The sequence below is a fragment of the Anguilla rostrata genome, chromosome 13 (genome assembly GCF_018555375.3).
Source record: "Anguilla rostrata isolate EN2019 chromosome 13, ASM1855537v3, whole genome shotgun sequence".
Taxonomy (NCBI): domain Eukaryota; kingdom Metazoa; phylum Chordata; class Actinopteri; order Anguilliformes; family Anguillidae; genus Anguilla; species Anguilla rostrata.
Genome location: NC_057945.1, coordinates 2,846,262 through 2,867,365, shown reverse-complemented (window position 1 = coordinate 2,867,365; position 21,104 = coordinate 2,846,262). Strand labels below are relative to the sequence as shown.

The 21,104-nt window shown below is 46.8% G+C and overlaps 1 protein-coding gene across 2 annotated transcripts in view; it reads left to right on the top strand.

The window, feature by feature from the left end:
- gnas (GNAS complex locus) overlaps positions 1-21,104 on the top strand; it is a 74,633-nt gene that overhangs the window by 24,001 nt on the left and 29,528 nt on the right. For both annotated transcript variants that reach the window (XM_064305074.1, XM_064305075.1), the window contains exons 2-4: positions 2,467-2,539; positions 14,670-14,724; positions 15,003-15,122. In XM_064305074.1, coding sequence (XP_064161144.1) covers positions 2,467-2,539; positions 14,670-14,724; positions 15,003-15,122 — 248 coding nt within the window. The remainder of the gene's footprint in view (positions 1-2,466; positions 2,540-14,669; positions 14,725-15,002; positions 15,123-21,104) is intronic.

Genomic DNA, 21,104 nt, shown 5'->3' with positions numbered 1-21,104 from the left:
TGTAACTGAGCACGGTGTGTAGCTGAACACAGGCTCAGCTCCTGTGTTACCTCTGTAGCTGGGCACAGTCTCTGCTCCTGTGTTGCTAACCGTCAGTAGTTTCACTCTCACAGTCGATAGTTACACTTCACATTGGTGAGAAAATGCCTCTTATACTTGTGCAAAAGCTTGAACATTCTTGTCACTTGACAAAGTGGCTGCCTCTCAGAAATTCTGGAAACGACAGTCCTTATGCAAGGTATTACTTTATTGTTATGCTGCTTTATTTTTGTATCGACCCAGCTGAATATCGCAAACTCTACACAACAGATCCGATAATTCTCCCAATACGATGTGTTTATAGAAAAAACTTACGAAAATATGAGCAAAGTAAATAATTATATTTTTGAAGCACTTGTATTTGAATAATAAGTGGTGGTACGAATATAACGTAATTTGGAGCGTCCTATAAGGATTATAATAATGCCAAAATGTTTCTGGTACTACGTGCACTTCGGAAATTTCATGGTCTTCAAGGAGGCCGCAGCAGGGCTGATTAAGGCCCAAAGTTGGGACTTTAACTGCGAGTATTTTTTACCCAGATCTGAACTGTGTGTCAGATATCATTCCTGCATAGGACGTTCCTTTGTGAAGGAGCTCAGAACAATCTGGGAATTTTTTTGTCCAGATTTACATGGAATGTTTCTTTTTTTTATGCATATGAATGTAACTTGGGCACATGAACATGCATAGACCTGGGATCTCCCTGTGGCTGGCCTATCAGGGGAAAGGAAAGCTTGTGTGCACAGGGGACATTTTGATACAGTGTGGGTTTCTGTATGTGTATGATAAAAACACAAAGAACTGATCAGACACAAAATGAGCATCAGTTAATGATAGAGGGCGTAAATTTGTGTTCTGTGTACTGGCACTAAAGTATATTTCAGTGCTGAGTCTTTAAACTCGGATGAATCACTTATCTCTCACACGCATGGAACACATGCTTAAACCTGCATGTAGCGTCTTCGAAGGTGCCAATACTTAACTCTGACTGGTTTGATATAGTTGTTAGCTGACAGCAGTAATGTAGGGAAACTATGATTTCCTTATGACAGGGCGCATTTGAATTAAAATGTGTCCGGGTCCGAGGTAGCCTAGTGTTGAGAACATCAGCTGTTCTGCTTGCTTTTGCACAGGGTTTAGGGAATCTGGGCTAAATGTTAGCTTAGCGTCAGTGTGTTTGCGTTATGGTGCGGGTGTAGAGTTGCCATGGCGCCTCAGAGATGCACTCAGTGGGCCCAAACGACACCAGCAGATGCAGCGCCGCGACCTCCTGCCTCGCAGTCCGTCATCTTCCTCCTATGATGACCGTAGCCAGCGGCGTCCTTCGTACTGCGAGCTGCTTTTCATCCAGGATGAGTTTTAAAGTACCTTCCCTGTTTTTCTCCCAAAATTACCCAAGTGCTCGTTGTGGGGCAGCCTCTGCTCTCAGTCCTGGAGAGCACAGACGAGCGCGTGTTCTCCTCTGAAGCACGCAGCGTCAGTCGCCACTTCTTACCTTACCACAGACACAAGTGAGGCTCACACAGACACGAGTTAGAGGAACACACTTCATGTGCAGCTGTGCATGTGGACCGCGGGCATTTGAATGACCAGCGGGGGTCACTAGTGAGTGATGAGGCTCTGTCATACCAGACCATGGGGCCATCCACACACTGGAACAGAGCCTTAACAGATACCAGACCATGGGGCCCATCCACACACTGGAACAGAGCCTTAACAGATACCAGACCATGGGGCCAAACCACACATTGGAACAAAGCCTTAAAAGATACCAGACCATGGGGCCCATCCACACACTGGAACAGGGCCTTAACAGATACCAGACCATGGGGCCCATCCACACACTGGAACAGAGCCTTAACAGATACCAGACCATGGGGCCCATCCACACACTGGAACAGGGCCTTAACAGATACCAGACCATGGGGCCCAACCACACACTGGAACAGAGCCTTAACAGATACCAGACCATGGGGCCCATCCACACACTGGAACAGAGCCTTAACAGATACCAGACCATGGGGCCCATCCACACACTGGAACAGTGCCTTAACAGATACCAGACCATGGGGCCCATCCACACACTGGAACAGAGCCTTAACAGATACCAGACCATGGGGCCCATCCACACACTGGAACAGAGCCTTAGCAGATAAGGGGGACAGTACCAGGTGTGATTTTGGTGCCTTGGTTCACGTTTCTTTTTTGGATGTCGGTCCTGCAGCTCCCATGTGATGTTCTCCTGCCCCAGTTTTAAACCGGTATCAGTGTTGTTCAGTGTAGGCGTTTCGGCGGGAAAGGGTGGCTATATGCATAGGGTATAACTCTATAAGAGTTTTTCAAGGTTTCATAAGGAAAGAAAAGTGTTCTGAGTGGTCTAATGGCTCTCTCTCTCTCTCCCTCCCTCCCTCTTTTCTTCTGCAGGAGCTGGAGAATCGGGGAAAAGTACCATAGTCAAACAGATGCGCATCTTGCATGTCAATGGCTTCAACGCAGAGTAAGTATCTTCTCTCTCTCTCTTTCTCTCTCCCCCTCTTTCTTGATTGAGACACTAAAACAGACTAAAACACTTCCGCCTTCTGTCCTGCCTCAAGTTCATGCTTGCCTATCTCTCTCGCTCTCTCCCCCCCATGTATCCCTTCTGTTTTCTCTCCTTCTCTTGCTCACTCACTCCTATTCCCTGAGTGTTGTCCTGTGGGATCCTCGGTGGAGGGTGGGGGTGGGGGAGTTTTTTTTGGGGGGTCCCTGCGGCCTGGTCTTCCTCGCACACCCGCTTTAAAGCTCTTTTACGAGTCGTGCGCCCCAAGCCCTCTCCTGCGCCCCGTTGGCACGGGTCAGGGGGGTAGTGCCAGCGCATTTGAGGGTCGTATCCTTTTAAAATTAGAACTAGGGTCTGTGTTTGGCAGGCAGCTAGTTCTGTGATTGGCCGGTGTTTGTGTGAATCCGGAGGAGCTGTTTGCAGGCCCAACTGTGGGTTGCGAAGGCTCGCTGACTGCTGAGGATTCTGGGTATCTGTTTATTCTAGTCTGTTCCGGATAACCCTAACCCTCCTACTGCGGCTGGCCCTGTGATTGACAGCATCGCTTTGCCAATCCTGAGAGCTCTGTTAAACATTAAAGTACACTTCCAGAAGTGTTTTAAAACCTTATAAAATATTCTGTATTGAATTTCTATGGGTTTTCCACCAAAAAATGGACTGAATGGCATAGTAAATTCTGTGCACCTTTACCCTCATTGGGAATGCCTGAATGTATGAATATGCGGATTAGCAACGCTTGCAGCTGTGGTCCCAGGGTATACTGTACACACGGCATCCAAATTCAGAATCGATTTCTTGCTGAAAGTCATCAATGTACACGACAAACACGGTTTCCCATGCTGTCAGGTACATCCACGCATTTTATAGACACATTCCACCCATTTTTGTTTTAGAAAGGGCTCCTTCGGTAATGAGTGGAACGACGTTGCTACCTCGGGACCGCATCCTAAAACTGCACAGTCCGCCATGTTCAACACACCGATGGTCACAACAGCATCACTAACTAGTCAGCTTTCTGTGTGCTAACGTTTCCGTTTCCCACATCGCTCTACTGTAATTAGCATATCTTTGCATAGTGGACCATGGTAGGTTTGACATATTTGTGACATCACAAATTTTGCTAGTGTGGGCATGTTTCCCACTTGGATTTCAGAGAGGTACGTAGAAGCGGTCCGTCTGCAGTGGGAGAATGTGAAAAGGGCACCGGTGACAAGTTCTGCACATAATCAATCTGTAACTCCAAGAGGAGTTAACCATACAAAAAATATTTATATTATACATAAAGGACCAAATTCTATGATATTAAATCTGTTTTAGTGAGACTAGTTTAAGTGAGATTTGTTATCCTGTAGGCAGAAAAGTTCTGGTGCTGTATATGGTTTTACTCTATTGGAGACCATATTTATTACATAATGTACAAAATGAATATGGATTTATTCCATAATTATTACGCAGCTGTTGCAGCACGAAGTGGATGTCCGTGTAGAATGGAAGCTTTAGGTCAGATCTCCAGCTCTCCTGTTTAGAAATGACGTACTTTACAACTAATGGAAATGTTTTTCTATTTTCCTGTTTTTAAGTTTGGGGAAAAAAAAGAAAGTAGGCCTACATCTTCATCTTGTGGCTTAATGAGCATTTGACTTGTGCAGGAAGAGAAGTGGCTGTGCAAGGTGTCTAAAGCTGTGTGTTTGTGTGGGTAGAGTGGCTGTGCAAGGTCTATAAAGCTGTGTGTTTGTGTGAGTAAAGTGGCTGTGCAAGGTCTCTAAAGCTGTGTGTTTGTGTGGGTAGAGTGGCTGTGCAAGGTCTCTAAAGCTGTGTGTTTGTGTGGGTAGAGAAAGTGGCTGTGCAAGGTCTCTAAAGCTGTGTGTTTGTGTGAGTAAAGTGGCTGTGCAGGTCTCTAAAGCTGTGTGTTTGTGTGGGTAGAGTGGCTGTGCAGGATCTCTAAAGCTGTGTGTTTGTGTGGGTAGAGTGGCTGTGCTGGGTCTCTAAAGCTGTGTGTTTGTGTGAGTAAAGTGGCTGTGCAAGGTCTCTAAAGCTGTGTGTTTGTGTGGGTAGAGTGGCTGTGCAAGGTCTCTAAAGCTGTGTGTTTGTGTGGGTAACATGGCTGTGCAAGGTCTCTAAAGCTGTGTGTTTGTGTGGGTAAAGTGGCTGTGCAGGGTCTCTAAAGCTGTGTGTTTGTGTGGGTAGAGTGGCTGTGCAAGGTCTCTAAAGCTGTGTGTTTGTGTGGGTAGAGTGGCTGTGCTGGGTCTCTAAAGCTGTGTGTTTGTGTGAGTAAAGTGGCTGTGCAAGGTCTCTAAAGCTGTGTGTTTGTGTGGGTAAAGTGGCTGTGCAAGGTCTCTAAAGCTGTGTGTTTGTGTGGGTAAAGTGGCTGTGCAAGGTCTCTAAAGCTGTGTTTGTGTGAGTAGAGTGGCTGTGCAGGTCTCTAAAGCTGTGTGTTTGTGTGAGTAAAGTGGCTGTGCAGAGTCTCTAAAGCTGTGTGTTTGTGTGAGTAACATGGCTGTGCTGGGTCTCTAAAGCTGTGTGTTTGTGTGGGTAGAGTGGCTGTGCAGGGTCTCTAAAGAGAGAGCAACCCTGTTACGTTATCCTGAATTTTTGGCTGGACCGCAACAGCGGGGCCAGCCCTATAAACGCGAACGTCTGTGACTGACTTATGAAGTTACACTATTAGTCGGCCGTGTTATGAAGTTACACCATTGGTCGGCCGGTCCAGCCATGTACTAGGTTTTGACCTGGTGTCGTTCTTTCATTAATGGCGTATAATGGAGTATCAGCTGGGCACTGATTTACCTGTAAAAGGAAGGTCTTACAATCAGGACGACCATAAAGAAATGCATAAATATACACACATACTCACAGAGCGCATTCTCGTTTTCGGATTGTGTACTGTATGATAGAAATTATGGAAGTACATTCATATTATTATAAGATCCAGCTCATCAATTTTTGCATTTTTTTGAACAAAATGAATTTGTTAAAACTACGATTTAGAGCTGTGCTCCAGAACGTTGACCAATGGCTACAAAAAAAAAAAAAAGTTTTTGGTGTGCGGGGTTTAGGAGGACCAAACAGGCTCTACAGGAATGCATCAACATGCTTAGCCAATAATAAAACATTTTCATGTTGCTCCATCTTAAACATAATACAGCAAGAATTTCTCAATAGAATGCTACAATTTAGTGTGTTTGTTTCACGTGGGTGATGATATGTGTAGTGTTTCTTTTTCTGTTTTGCAAAATACACTAATTTGAATTTGTATTTTTTATTCCTCTGCGAAGCACATTGAGATTCTTGTTTGCTTGCTTGAAAGGTGCTCCGTTATTATTCAGTTAAGATGATATCAGTTAAGATCTTTGTCATTGTTATGTTTGCAGCAGTGCTGCTGGTTTTCTCTTCTTCCTGATAGTTAATCGATCGATCCGTGCCACTGATTGGGCAGAGGTTTAACTCACCTGCTGTCCCAGGTTTGAATCAGTCCTGATTAGAGGGGAAGAATGAAAACCAGCAGCACTGCTGGCCTCCGGGGCCAGATTTGAGTACCCCTGGTCCAGACGGATGGTTGGTGAAGCTTTTACAGCCGAGTGTACAGTGGGACGCCGTGATGTTCAGCGTACTCAACGCTGCGCAGCGCAAAGCTAACGGCGCCGGTTTATTCAGGTTTTATACCAGGAAGCCATGGGTCTGAGGACGCATCACCAGCAGGGTGGGTTCTGACCTCTCCCCTCCTCGTCTGGGATTATGCTCCCTGCAGTGCATGCTGGGATTATGCTCCCTGCAGTGCGAGCTGGGATTATGCTCCCTGCAGTGCATGCTGGGATTATGCTCCCTGCAGTGCGAGCTGGGATTTTGCTCCCTGCATTGCATGATGGGATTGTGCTCCTGCAGTGCATGCTGGGATTGTGCTCCTGCAGTGCATGCTGGGATTGTGCTCCCTGCATTGCATGATGGGATTGTGCTCCTGCAGTGCATGCTGGGATTGTGCTCCTGCAGTGCATGCTGGGATTATGCTCCCTGCAGTGCGTGCTGGGATTGTGCTCCTGCAGTGCATACTGGGATTATGCTCCCTGCAGTGCATACTGGGATTATGTTCCCTCCAGTGCATGCTGGGATTATGCTCCCTGCAGTGCATGCTCTCTCAACCTGGCAACCCTCATCAGCGGTGTGTTTCTCCTGCGCCTGCCAGGGAGTTGGCCTGGTGGTGGATTCAGACCCTCGCCAGCTGAACTGCGTGCCATTGGGGTTTTTTGCGCGGTGCTGCTGGGTCGCGGCATTGGCCCGTTTTGCGTGGTGCTGCTGGTCGTGGCTTTGGCCGTCGCGTGTGCTGGGTCGCGCATTGGCCGTTTCGTGGTGTGTGGTTAACCTGTGGCCGGTGCAGCCTGTTTGGATCCAGGCGGCTCCCGTTGGGTACGACGGCCCCGTTTCAGGAGAGGCCTGGCCCTCTGAATGACGTCTCGGACTGAGAGGCCGGTTCAGTGCTGCGCTACTGACGTGTGGCACAGGACAAGCCACCGCACTGCTCAGTTCAGGTCCAGTAAGCGCTTCTATGGAAGTGCAGCGTGTGTGCGTATGGCACATGGGTAAAGTTCTACAGTTAGTGCTATCCAGTTGGGCCAGTGGGTTTCCAGCCTATATAGTAGGTTTGGAATCAGTAAAATAATACTAATAATAATAATAGGATTAATATGTGCAGTGATATTGATTGTAAATACATCCTCCTTAAATAATAATTGGGGTTGGCTTGTCAATAGAGCTCTGCGATGACTGATTAAAAGTTACAGATCGAGGTATTTCACGCTCGCTGGTGGACTGGCAGGTTTCATTTATTAACCGTTTGATTCTAGTTGTTGAAAACACAAATAGCTGAAACCTGTGCTGTGTCCAACTTTTCACTTTTTTGTCCTCTTCTCTGTTGAAGCTGTCTTTGGGAAACTCTTCTTTGGGAACACGGTTTTGAACAGTTCACCCCAGTCACGCCGATGTGACTAGCTGTCGGGATGATTCTGTCTGCGTTTTCACTCGTACTGCTAGAACTCTGGCTCTACTGGCAGTTATAGGCGGTTTCTTCTTCTTTGATTTGTGTCTGCTTCCTCTCCAGGGCAGGGAAGCAATGCTGAAACGAGGGAAGAGACCAGAGAGAAGGTGGAATGGGAGGAGAAAAGGAGAGATTGACTTGAGGATAGGGGTACGGAGGAGTGTATTTAAAAAGAGAAATTGGAATGATTTGGGTTTTTAAAAAATCCTGTGGCTGTTTTAGTTGTTGTTGTCACACCAAGCCAAGGCTTTCATTGGCTCTTTTTATTTGCACAGGTAGATGTTATTGAAGTGCTTAATCATATGAAAATTGTGTAGTTGACTGCAGTATATTTCAGTGAACCAGCAGAGTATCAGAGATCGGAGAAAGAGCGTGGTTTGGCTCAAGGTGATTTGTGATGTCATTTCCTGCCATGACAACATGTCAAATTTCGCTCCTGTTGCAAAATTGAGCTGGATTGCGGTTTAATCCACTGAAATAAGTGCCAAATCTTTCAGATATCACAAGAAAAACCCCTGTTAAATCTGCCTTATGTTAAAAAATCTTACCTAACCATACCTGCTTCGACTGCTCTTGAAGTGTTGGTCTTTTAGCTTGTTAGCTCGTTAGCCTGTAGCTTGTTAGCCCGTTAGCCTGTAGCTTCTCCAGAGTGAAGGCTACACATCATGCTGCAGAAGAGTTAGTACCGGTCTGAGGAGAGGATGAACCCGTCCTGCAAGTTATTTTCTTTTGATCGGCCACCAGTTTAGGGCTTGGAAACAGGGTGCGTGCACTTACCAATCGGTAACATGGCATGTGCCCTCTAGCCAATCGGTAGCAATGTGTGTGCACTCTAGCCAGTCGGTACAAGACATGTGCATTCTAGCCAATCGGTGACTTAAAGGAAACATTTTAAGTGCTGAAAGGCAGCAAAGCCAGTCGACACCTAGGCCCTGCAGTACCTTGAGAGTGAGATCCCTAGGCTAATGACATAGTCCGCATTTGGGCTAGCCGTATCCATGGCTACGGGGTATAACCTGTGGGGGTAGGAGCTGGTGACCACTTCTGAGGTCCCCAGGAATCCCTGAAGTCAAATATTTATCACCTATTTATTGATATTTATCATCTTCGTGATACTGTACTTTCTTGTATTCCCGAGTAACCCTGATGCTCTCCGCTACATGCTGCTCTGGATAAGACTACCAAGTGACTGTAATGCATTGGAGTTTAAATCACAAAGGGGACGGCAAGAAACTGAAATCTATGAATTATTTGCTGATATGTCTTTTTAATACTTTTTTGCATTCACAAACAGCTCAGAAATATTTTTAAATGATTCTTGCAAAAAAGAATTAAAAAGTTGGCTTGCTTTCCCCCTGGGCTAAACGGTAGGTTTTCAGTGGGTGGAGTTAGCAGAGTGTTAGCTAGGTAGCAAAAACGCTAAGCCCAGTGAAATCCTTCCTACTTGTAATATAAGTTATCCTCTTGTCACTCAGTGGGCAAGGCAAGCTAAGTCGAAAATGCCTTAGCATTGCCCCTTGCACAGAAAGCAATACGCTTTTTTCTTTCCCCAAAAACTGAAAAGACCTGCAAGAAATGGGTTTTATTTCTGGAGCTCACAGGCACTGAAATATTGCACCAACCCGTACAGTTAGTATTTGCAGTGGCCATTTTTGCCTGGAACTTGTTGCAGAACAGACATGTGATGGATCAGTCAGTAGACCTACCGTTTACTAGCAATAATTAAATAGCTTTCAAGCTTAGACGTGGAATCAAAGCCTTTCTTTATTTGAGTGTAATGTCCAGAGTTTCAGGCTGCTGTAGAGTTTAATGTTAGTGTACAGTAGCTCAGTGTTAAAAAGTAATTATACATGGAATGACTTTCAGGTTTAACTACATGATGGTAAAGCCTAGTTTATGCTGCTTTCTTTTGTTTTGTCTGGTAGTGTAATGTTGATGCATAGGACAGTCTGCTCTAACCGGCTCTAGCAATGAGGAATGGTTTACATATGACGTGTCTTACAGATATGAATATAACTCAGGCGCAGGATACATGCCCACCCTGTCCTTGTCTGCTGAACAGGTCAAGATAATCTAATAGTGTTTATAATGATTTAATAGTTATTACTGAGTTAAAAACGTGAAAGAAATATTAAGAAGACAATCAGTTGTCACTTCTGGGGAATATAACCACAGTTTGAATCCAGTTTCCCGGACCTTTAAACTGATATGTTAGTTCACGTGTAATCGTTTACTGGAAGGCGAATGAATGTATTCTCGGATTCTATGAATCATCACTATGAGGCACACGTCAGACACCTGTGAGATCCTCCTGTCCTCAGTGTACACACAGATGCACACACACACACTCGCATACACGCACACACACACACAGATGCATACACACACATACACACACAGATGCATACACACACATACACACAGATACATGCACACACACACATATATGCATACAGACACACACACAACCACAAACATACAGACACTACACACACTCCTTATGTGATTTTTAAAATGTAAAATGTTGAAAATGTAAATGGGGCATTCTCAGTCCACCTAACCAAATAAGCAAGAGGGATTTCTCTCTCTCTCTCTTTCTTTCTCCTTTCAATGTTTCTCTTCATTTTGTTATTAATTCCTGTTTTCCAGCTTTGTTTGGTGCGCAGATCATTGCAGCTGTGCTGCTTTATACAGGACAACTGTCGCCAGCAAAGTGCTTCTTTAACATGGGGTTAGTGAGAATAAAATGGTTCGATCGATGCTCGAACCCCAGCCCTCCCTCCAAGTGAGAACTTGCGATTCTGCTGCTTGTTTTCATTGCGAGCCTAGAACGCCACAGAGACTGAAAACAGCCTGTCCAGTGTAACAGCCTGTCCAGTGTAACAGCCTGTCCAATGTCACAGCCTGTCCGATGTAACAGCCTGTCCGATGTAACAACCTGTCCGATGTAACAACCTGTCCGATGTCACAGCCTGTCCAATGTCACAGCCTGTCCAATGTAACAGCCTGAACAATGTCACAGCCTGTCCAATGTCACAGCCTGTCCGATGTAACAGCCTGTCCAATGTAACAGCCTGTCCAATGTCACAGCCTGTCTGATGTAACAGCCTGTCCGATGTCACAGCCTGTCCGGTGTCACAGCCTGTCCGATGTAACAGCCTGTCCAATGTCACAGCCTGTCCGATGTAACAGCCTGTCCAATGTGTGACACGCAGCTAAAGGTTATTCTGAAGGCTAATGTGCTGTTTGTAGCCGTCATACAGGAGGCTACGCGCTGTAGTGGTGGTGGTCAGGGTGTTTGTTGTGGTGGTTGTGGTCAGGATGTTTGTTGTGGTCAGGGTGTTTGCTGTAGTGGTTGTGGTCAGAATGTTTCTTGTGGTGTTTGTTTGTGGTCAGGATGTTTGCTGTGGTGGTTGTGGTCAGGGTGTTTGTTGTGGTGGTTGTGGTCAGGATGTTTGTTGTGGTGGTTGTAGTCAGGGTGTTTGTTTGTGTTCAGGATGTTTGTTGTGGTGGTTGTAGTCAGGATGTTTGTTGTGGTCAGGGTGTTTGCTGTGGTGGTTGTGGTCAGGGTGTTTGTTGTGGTGGTTGTGGTCAGGATGTTTGTTGTGGGGGTTGTGGTCAGGGTGTTTGTTGTGGTGGTTGTAGTCAGGATGTTTGTTGTGGTCAGGGTGTTTGCTGTGGTGGTTGTGGTCAGGGTGTTTGTTGTGGTGGTTGTGGTCAGGATGTTTGTTGTAGTCAGGGTGTTTGTTGTGGTCAGGTTGTTGTTGTGGTCAGGGTGTTTGTTGTGGTGGTTGTAGTCAGGATGTTTGTTGTGGTCAGGGTGTTTGCTGTGGTGGTTGTGGTCAGGGTGTTTGTTGTGGTGGTTGTGGTCAGGGTGTTTGTTGTGGTGGTTGTGGTCAGGATGTTTGTTGTGGTCAGGGTGTTTGTTGTGGTGGTTGTGGTCAGGATGTTTGTTGTGGTGGTTGTGGTCAGGGTGTTTGCTGTAGTGGTTGTGCTCAGAGTGTTTGCTGTGGTGGTTCTGGTCAGGATGTTTGCTTGCCAAAGACATCTTTAGGCTTACGCTATGTTCATATTTAGTTTTTTGTTTTTGTGTTCTTATGTTGTTGTCATAAAAGCATTTCAGTAAATTTAGCCCTGGATGTATATGTGTTGGAATGGGTGGTTGATGCATTTTAAATAATTTGAAGGAAATGAAAGAGACACGTGCAGTACTCGCTGGTACATTCAAAATGTATTAATATTTCTGCATTAAGTTAATTTTTTATGCAAATAACCAAACTGGGTGTTTTTCCTGTTTTGCAGTGCTGCTTGTGGTTTCATTCTGTTGAATGCAGTCTGCAAGCCCTGTACTGCTGCACTGTATTAATAATATTTTTTATGCCTCCGTGACGGCACAGCCGTGGCCGGAGGCATTATGTTTTCGGGTTGTCTGTCCGTCCTTCCGTTTTAAAAAAATAAAAGGTCTGTGATGCACAGTGAAAGGAAATGATTCTTTAAAAAATGATTGATTGATTAATTCATTTAAAAACTTTTGTAGTGGTCTAGTCACATGCCAGCTGTATATTGGTGACGCACCATGAATTAAGCAAGCAGGCTCATCTCCCTCGGTCTAATCTCACTCAGGCTCATCTCCCTCAGTCTAATCTCCCTCAGGCTCATCTCCCTCAGTCTAATCTCCCTCAGTCTAATCTCCCTCAGTCTAATCTCTCTCAGTCTAATCTCTCTCAGGCTCATCTCCCTCGGTCTAATCTCACTCAGGCTCATCTGCCTCAGTCTATTCTCCCTCAAGCTAATCTCACTAAGGCTCATCTCCCTCAGTCTAATCTCTCTCAGGCTCATCTCCCTCAGTCTAATCTCACTCAGGCTCATCTCCCTCAGTCTAATCTCTCTCAGGCTCATCTCCCTCGGTCTAATCTCACTCAGGCTCATCTGCCTCAGTCTAATCCCCTCAGGCTAATCTCACTAAGGCTCATCTCCCTCAGTCTAATCTCTCTCAGGCTCATCTCCCTCAGGCTAATCTCACTAAGGCTCATCTCCCTCAGTCTAATCTCTCTCAGGCTCATCTCCCTCAGTCTAATCTCACTCAGGCTCATCTCCCTCAGTCTAATCTCCCTCAGGCTAATCTCACTAAGGCTCATCTCCCTCAGTCTAATCTCTCTCAGGCTCATCTCCCTCAGTCTAATCTCTCTCAGGCTAATCTCACTGAGGCTCATCTCTCTCAGGCTAATCTCACTCAGGCTCGTCTCCTTCAGTCTAATCTCTCTCAGTCTAATCTCTCTCAGGCTCATCTCCCTCAGGCTAATCTCACTAAGGCTCATCTCCCTCAGTCTGATCTCACTCAGGCTAATCTCCCTCAGTCTAGTCTCACTCAGGCTCATCTCCCTCAGGCTCATCTCTCTCAGTCTTACCTCCCTCAGGCTAATCTCTCTCTGGCTTTAAAATTTTGCCCCTTGGCTACATTTCACTCCCCCATGTAAAAATGTTTTGTAAAGGCTGATTTGTGCACATATACAGATTGGATAAAGCTGTATTGCTGCATTTAAATTAATAAAATTAACTGATTTGTGAACGTACCCTTTGGAGGGGGTCAGGAAGAGGTCGCAGTGGAATGCTTGACGTAAGGCGTTATCGGCCTGTGTGAACGCTTGTAGTGCCAGGATTATGAGTGCGTGGCTCGGCAGACTGAGGGACACTTACTGGCACTAAAGAGCAGCACCTGACTGCCTCACTGTCAGTAGCCAGAGCTCAGTGTGATGTTGGTGAGGTCATGTCAGTGCTCAGGGTAATGTTGGTACTGTGATGTCAGTGCTCAGTGATGTAGTAGGTGATGTCTGCTCAGGTGATTGAAGGTCATGTCAGTGCTCAGGGTGATGCTGGTAGGTCATGTCAGTGCTCAGGTGATGTTGGTAAGGTCATGTCAGTGCTCAGGGTGATGTTGGTAAGGTCATGTCAGTGCTCAGGGTGATGTTGGTAAGGTGATGTCAGTGCTCAGGGTGATGTTGGTAAGGTCATGTCAGTGCTCAGGGTGATGTTGGTAAGGTCATGTCAGTGCTCAGGGTGATGTTGGTAAGGTGATGTCAGTGCTCAGGGTGATGTTGGTAAGGCCATGTCAGTGCTCAGGGTGATGTTGGTAAGGTGATGTCAGTGCTCAGGGTGATGTTGGTAAGGTGATGTCAGTGCTCAGGGTGATGTTGGTAAGGTGATGTCAGAGCTCAGGGTGATGTTGGTACTGTGATGTCAGTGCTCAGGGTGATGTTAGTAAGGTGATGTCAGTGCTCAGGGTGATGTTAGTAAGGTGATGTCAGTGCTCAGGGTGATGTTAGTAAGGTGATGTCAGTGCTCAGAGTGATGTTGGTGAGGTCATGTCAGTGCTCAGAGTGATGTTGGTGAGGTCATGTCAGTGCTCAGGGTGATGTTAGTAAGGTCATGTCAGTGCTCAGGGTGATGTTGGTAAGGTCATGTCAGTGCTCAGGGTGATGTTGGTAAGGTCATGTCAGTGCTCAGGGTGATGTTGGTGAGGTGATGTCAGTGCTCAGGGTGATGTTGGTAGGTCATGTCAGTGCTCAGGTGATGTTGGTAAGGTATGTCAGGCTCAGGGTGATGTTGGTAAGGTGATGTCAGCGCTCAGGGTGATGTTGGTAAGGTGCATGTCAGTGCTCAGGTGATGTTGGTAAGGTCATGTCAGTGCTCAGGGTGATGTTGGTAAGGTGATGTCAGCGCTCAGGGTGATGTTGGTAAGGTGATGTCAGGCTCAGGGGATTTGGTAGGTGATGTCATTTGCTCAGGTGATGTTGGTAAGGTGATGTCAGTGCTCAGGGTGATGTTGGTAAGGTCATGTCAGCGCTCAGAGTGATGTTAATAAGGTGATGTCAGTGCTCAGGGTGATGTTGGTAAGGTGATGTCAGTGCTCAGGGTGATGTTTGTACGGTGATGTTAGCGCTGTGGTGATTTTGGTGCGGCCATGTTGTGCATCCCTGTGGCTCTCTCTGCAAACTGCTCCTCATGCTTTGCCTGTCTCGCGTTCGTATTTCATCTGATTCTCCTGTTTTTGCTTTGCAGAGAGAAAAAACTGAAAATTCAGGACATTAAAAATAACATTAAAGAAGCTATAGAGGTAAGTTGGTCTCCTTTTTCAGCCAGCATGAGTGATGTTGTGCAAATATAAAGAATTTAACTGTATCAAGGGGTCATTTTTTGATAGCATCCTTCCATATACCGCAATGTTGATCCTCTTGAGCAATCAGAAGTTCTTGTTGTTAGATATTTTTATTTAATTATGAATTTGTTATTAGGCTTAGATAAAGATTGTTCTAAGCAGTGACTAGGTGCAGATGTGTTGACCGTGTTCGACTGAACGGGCTGTTTCACTGTGTTTGTGTTCCCGCCTTTCAGACAATAGTGGCAGCCATGAGCACGCTGGCGCCTCCGGTCCAGCTAGCCAATCCCGAGAACCAGTTCCGAATCGAGTACATCCTCAACTTAGCCAATCAGAAGGACTTTGAATTTCCATCTGTGAGTATTGAAAGCCACCTCTGGACACGCGTACACTCACACACACACTCACTCTCGGATGGACCCAGGTACAGAATTAAAGTATTTTAAAAGGGAGGTATTGTGTGGGGGGGGGTCAGTGCAGCACCAGTGAGGAAGGCGGGGCTTCCTCTGAGTGACACCCTTGGGGAGGCGGTCCCGGGTTGCTGTGCGTGGATTGGTCGGGTTTGGGATTGACAGCTCGTGGATGAAAGGAGGGTATAGGGGGTCAGGGGTCAGGGGTCTCTTCCTGTTTTGGCGTTTCGCTTCCCCTTGGCTTCTGAACTGTTTGTGTAAGGCGGGGTTTGAGTGAGTCTGGCTGGCCGCCTCCCCCTTAAAGGCCAGGAGCGCTCAAACCCGATGGGGGGGGGGGGTGGCGAGAGGGGGGGGGGTGGCAGTGGGGGCTTCCATAGGTAGGACACTGTGTTTATAACTCTTGAGGGCGCAGGTTAAAATCCCTGGTGGGGATGTCATTGTGGCTTTTAACGTGGCTTCCTTCAGTATTATGTGAATTTCTTCGTAAAAATACGCAGCTATGTAAAATGGGTTGTATGAAAACATGGCCCTTTTTTGTGAGTGCCATGCTAGTCACTCTGGATCGGAGTGTCTGATAAAGGCCTCCGCATCGGAGTGAAGCCAGAAACACTCTGTGCAAGCGTTTGGGAAGCCAGCTCTGACTCGGACTGACTTCCTGAGTTAGCAGGAAGCAGCAGCGGCGTTCTGTTTCCCAGCAGCCTTAGCGATGGCTGAAGCTGAGGAGCCTGGCTGGTATACGCTCACTGGAGAAACTTCCAGCGTGTGTGAAGGGGAAGTCTGAGCACTCTGGTTTGGTCCCCTGAAACGCAGACGGAGTGTGCTGATTGGTTGGCTCACCCTCACCTGGTTCACGCCCCCTGCTGTACTGATTGAGACCGCCTGGTCACAGCTGGGAACAGCAGGAAACAAATCCCCACCTTAGCCGACTTTTACCAGAACAGTAATTCAGTGGTGCCTTAATGTTGATTGCTGCTCATTCTTAGCATGTGATTTTATTACTTCAGATCCTTATTTACATTCTGTTCATTTAATAGAGCCCCTTATCCAGTGACCTGTGGTTTATGAGAGAGAGGGAGTGAGAGAGACAGGCACAGGGATTGGGAGAGAGAGAGAGAGAGACAGGCACAGGGAGAGAGAGAGATAGTGAGAGAGACAGGCACAGGGATAGGGAGAGAGAGACAGGCACAGGCACAGGGATAGGGAGAGAGAGGGAGGGAGAGACAGGCACAGGGAGAGGGAGAGGGAGAGACAGGCACAGGGATAGGGAGAAAGCTGGCGGTTCGAGCCGCGGGTCCTCCTGGCTCTGCGCTAGTGTAATTAGCATCATTAGCAGGTGCGCTCCCCGGGGGCTTGCTGAGGTAATTGAAAGAGCCCCTCACCTGAGAGCGAGTCGCCGAGCGCTGCGCCGCTCGTTAGCACGATGATTACGCAATGACACGGGAGGCTTCTTGGAGAGACTGGCCTGCCTGCAGGATTTGGGAAATCGCTCACTGGTAGGGTGGGTCAGAAAGGGGCGATGCAGTCAACGTGGTCAGAGAGACTAGCCAGGGCTGGCATGAAAGGCTTCAGCAAAATATCTATAAATTTACTGTATGTAGAAATAAATAAGTAAAAGACTATGCTGCTGAAAAAGACTATCCAAACTACTCTAATGCTGCTGAGCTAGGAGCGTGGCGGCTCGCTTTGAGACGGACATTAGCATTCAGCAGGTGAATATGTTCAGAGTGGGCTACTGAGTTTGTGTTCAGAGCAGGGCTACTGTGTTTGTTCAGAGCAGGGCTACTGTGTCTTCAGAACTGGGCTACTGAGTTTGTGTTCAGAGCTGGGCTACTGTGTTTGTGTTCAGAGTGGGCTACTGTGTTTGTGTTCAGAGTGGGCTACTGTGTTTGTGTTCAGAGCGGAGCTACTGTGTTCAGAACTGGGCTACTGTGTTTGTGTTCAGAGCAGGGCTACTGTGTTTGTGTTCAGAGCTGGGCTACTGTGTTTGTGTTCAGAGTGGGCTACTGTGTTCAGAACTGGGCTACTGTGTTTGTGTTCAGAGCAGGGCTACTGTGTTTGTGTTCAGAGTGGGCTACTGTGTTTGTGTTCAGAGCGGGGCTACTGTGTTTGTGTTCAGAGCTGGGCTAGTGTGTTTGTGTTCAGAGCTGGGCTACTGTGTTTGTGTTCAGAGCTGGGCTACTGTCTTTGTGTTCAGAGCTGGGCTACTGTGTTTGTGTTCAGAGCGGGCTACTGTGTTTGTGTTCAGAGCTGGCTACTTGTGTGTTCAGAGGGGCTACTGTGTTGTGTCAGAGTGGGCTACTGAGTTTGTGTTTAGAGCGGGGCTACTGTGTTTGTGTTTAGAGCGGGGCTACTGTGTTTGTGTTCAGAGCAGGGCTAGTGTGTCTTCAGAACTGGGCTACTGTGTTTGTGTTCAGAGCGGGGCTAGTGTGTTCAGAGCAGGGCTACTGTGTTTGTGTTCAGAGCGGGCTACGTGTTTGTGTTCAGAGCGGGGCTACTGTGTTGTGTTCAGAGCTGGGCTACTGTGTTTGTGTTCAGAGTGGGCTACTGTGTTTGTGTTCAGAGCGGGCTACTGTGTTTGTGTTCAGAGCAGGGCTACTGTGTTTGTGTTCAGAGCAGGGCTACTGTGTTTGTGTTCAGAGTTGGGCTACTGTGTTTGTGTTCAGAGCAGGGCTACTGTGTTCAGAGCTGGGCTACTGTGTTTGTGTTCAGAGTTGGGCTACTGTGTTTGTGTTCAGAGTTGGGCTATTGTGTTTGTGTTCAGAGTGGGCTACTGTGTTCAGAATGGGCTACTGTGTTTGTGTTCAGAGTTGGGCTATTGTGTTTGTGTTCAGAGTTGGGCTATTGTGTTTGTGTTCAGAGTTGGGCTATTGTGTTTGTGTTCAGAGTTGGGCTATTGTGTTTGTGTTCAGAGTTGGTGTTCCGTGGTGCTGGTGTTCTGTGGTGCCGGTGTTCCGTGGTGCCGGTGTTCAGTGGTGCAGCGTTAGGGTTGCACTGTGTGTGCTGCCGGTCCGCTTGCCTGCGCTGTAGCATTCTGTTTCTGCCTTTTCCAAAGACAAGCCAATAAAAGAGCTTGTTTGCGAGTGTGCGTGGGTCAAAGGTCAAGGGTCATTAAAGCCTTGAAGACACCCTGGATAAGCAGGAATGTCACTATGAGGGCTGTCCTGACCCCTGGAAACACAGTCTCTGTTACGTGTGTGGAAAGGGGAATCACACTTCGCGAGATTCATTTCCTGCAATCTGATTGGTTCTGCTAAGTTATGTGGAAACTGGTGAGGGCCGTTGATGTAATGACTTCTGTGGTGCTGAATCTCAGACAGTCCTGTTGCAGGACCTGCATCAGTATCACTGAAGGCTACAGTAAACACTTCTTGCACGCTAAGGATAATTTTTTCTCTCCACATTTAGATTAAACTAAAACACCAGCCTAGTTCTATATTTCAGTAATGTCATAAATATTGTGATTGCAACTTCACCATTTGTCGCTATTACAGTGTTTTCCAATTCAGAAGACACCTCCATGCACTTCAGTGATAGGGACAGCAGAGTTACACCCCGATGACATCATCACTTTAACGGCTCTTTTGCAGGCACATGACCTACAGGTCATGCCAGTTGTTCTTAGGGTAAAACATTAAGTACCAAATTATTATTTTCTTTGTGGAGTTCCCCTTTAAATTGGTTACCGTAGCCTTGCTAAAACCGTGATGCGCTGCCACCCAGCTAACAAAATATGTTCTGACAGTGTTACTGGAATGTTTTGTCAGTGTTATAACATTGCCACAACATGGCGACAGCATTTTGAGAACGTTTTGTGTCAGTTGGGCGGCACATTAGAATTGAACGGGCCCTCGCATTTTCTTCAAATGGTGTCCACAGCTTCCCGATGCAAACACAGAGGGCTGCGTGAGGTCAGCGGCGTGACTGTGGGAGATGGTTTATGCTTCTGGCCTTTTTAAGTAAAGTTTTGTGCTGTGTGCTGTGCTGAGATACAATTAATTCCAGGCTGGGAGGTGGGGATGGTGTGGGGGGTGGGGGGTAGGGTGTTGGGAGGGAGGGGTTAACTGTTCTTAGAAAGACTCACTGAGAAATAATACACAAATGCTGGGAATCATATGAGTCGTATCGTGGCCTGAACGCCTGTTTGGAAACTCGATTGCGAGCATAAATTGGACAGTGCGTCAGCTAAGCTTAATTAAGCCAAATTGTCCACGAGGCCTGGGTTTCATAGCCGGCTATAAATAGATCATTTTCAGAAAGGTGGGCTGGGGCTTGAGCATTAACGCTATTAAATATACTTCTGCTTCTGACACAGTACAGCGTGCTGCGTGTCATATACGCATACACATGGATGTGCTAAGCCCTTTAGCATGTGCGAAACTTTTCAGCTCACGCGAAACCGAAAACCTGACCAGCGATTGGTCGCAGTATTTATTTGTACCAGTCGTTAGTTGTGTTATTAGTTTTACTGTAGGTGTGCTAACAGGTCTCAGTAAATGAGGCCAATAGTGTTTAAATACATCCGTAATATTTGTCTTCTTGGTTTAAAAAATATTTCTGGTTGCGAGCAAGAGCTGATGGAGCTTAGCTAAATGAGTCAGTGGGTTTTTCTGTCAGTATTTAAAGTTTGCACTACTCATGATTTCTCTGATATTCAGATGAACTTCTCGTTGATGGGAAACTATGTGAAGTTGTGTTTCATAATTGTAGCAAGCTATTCTGGAGAAAGGTGCCCAAAAAAATAACGTTCTGAATATGTTCCTTTCTCATTTAGTCTGTATGTGCCTGCATCACGCTTACGATTTCTCCCCAGCACTTGTACCCAACAAGTACCCAAGTGTCCAACACTTGGCACTGTGTTCAGTGATACAGCGAATTAAATTGTGGAAGTTTGGTGAATTTGAAAGTGTTGATCAGCAGATGCAAGTCCTGATTCCCCCTCCCCCCCCCCCGATCCTGACCCCTACACCATGCTGCTGGTTTTCTCTTCTCCCTGATAGTTAATAGATCGATTGATGCCACTGATTGGCCAGAGGGTTAACTCACCAGGTTTGAATCAGTCCTGGTTAGAATGAGAACCAGTGGCAGTACTGGGACCAGCAGTCCTAGAGGGACTGCTAACACAGAATGTTCTCTCAATGTTACTGGAATGTTTTGTCAGTGTTATTGCATTATGACAGTGCCACTGTATCTCTCAGCTACATTGTGAGGATGCTTTGTGTTAGCTTTGCCTGCCCTAGGCCCTTTTCTCTTTCATGTGGACGACACCGCGAGTCTGAAGTCCTGCCAGTCGGGAGAATGAGCCCTTGGGTACGGTTTGGGTTGGACTCGCGTGTGCATCAAGCCGGGGATGGGGGGGGGGCTGCAGGGGGGTGGGGTGTGGTTTTCTGTGTTCGCAGACACACCTTTGGATGGATGGATTTGGCAGGCACGAGTTTCTGAGATGTTCCATTTGTTTTTCCCCCTTTTGGATTTAAAGGAATAGGGTAAGGGGTAATTGAGGCAGTCTCTCACACACTTCCACAATTCCTGCATCAGTCTACCCCTCCCACATTATTTGGAAACTTTACAGTGTTTACCCTTTACAGAGCCCTTACCCTAACTCTACAGTGAGTACCCTTTACAGACCCCTTACCCTAACTCTACAGTGCCTTTATAGAGCCCTTACCCTAACTCTACAGTGCCTTTATAGAGCCCTTACCCTAACTCTACAGTGAGTACCCTTTATAGACCCCTTACCCTAACTCTACAGTGCCTTTATAGACCCCTTACCCTAACTCTACTGTGCATACCCTTTATAGACCCCTTACCCTAACCCTACAGTGCATACCCTTTATAGAGCCCTTACCCTAACTCTACAGTGCCTTTATAGAGCCCTTACCCTAACTCTACAGTGCGTACCCTTTATAGAGCCCTTACCCTAACTCTACA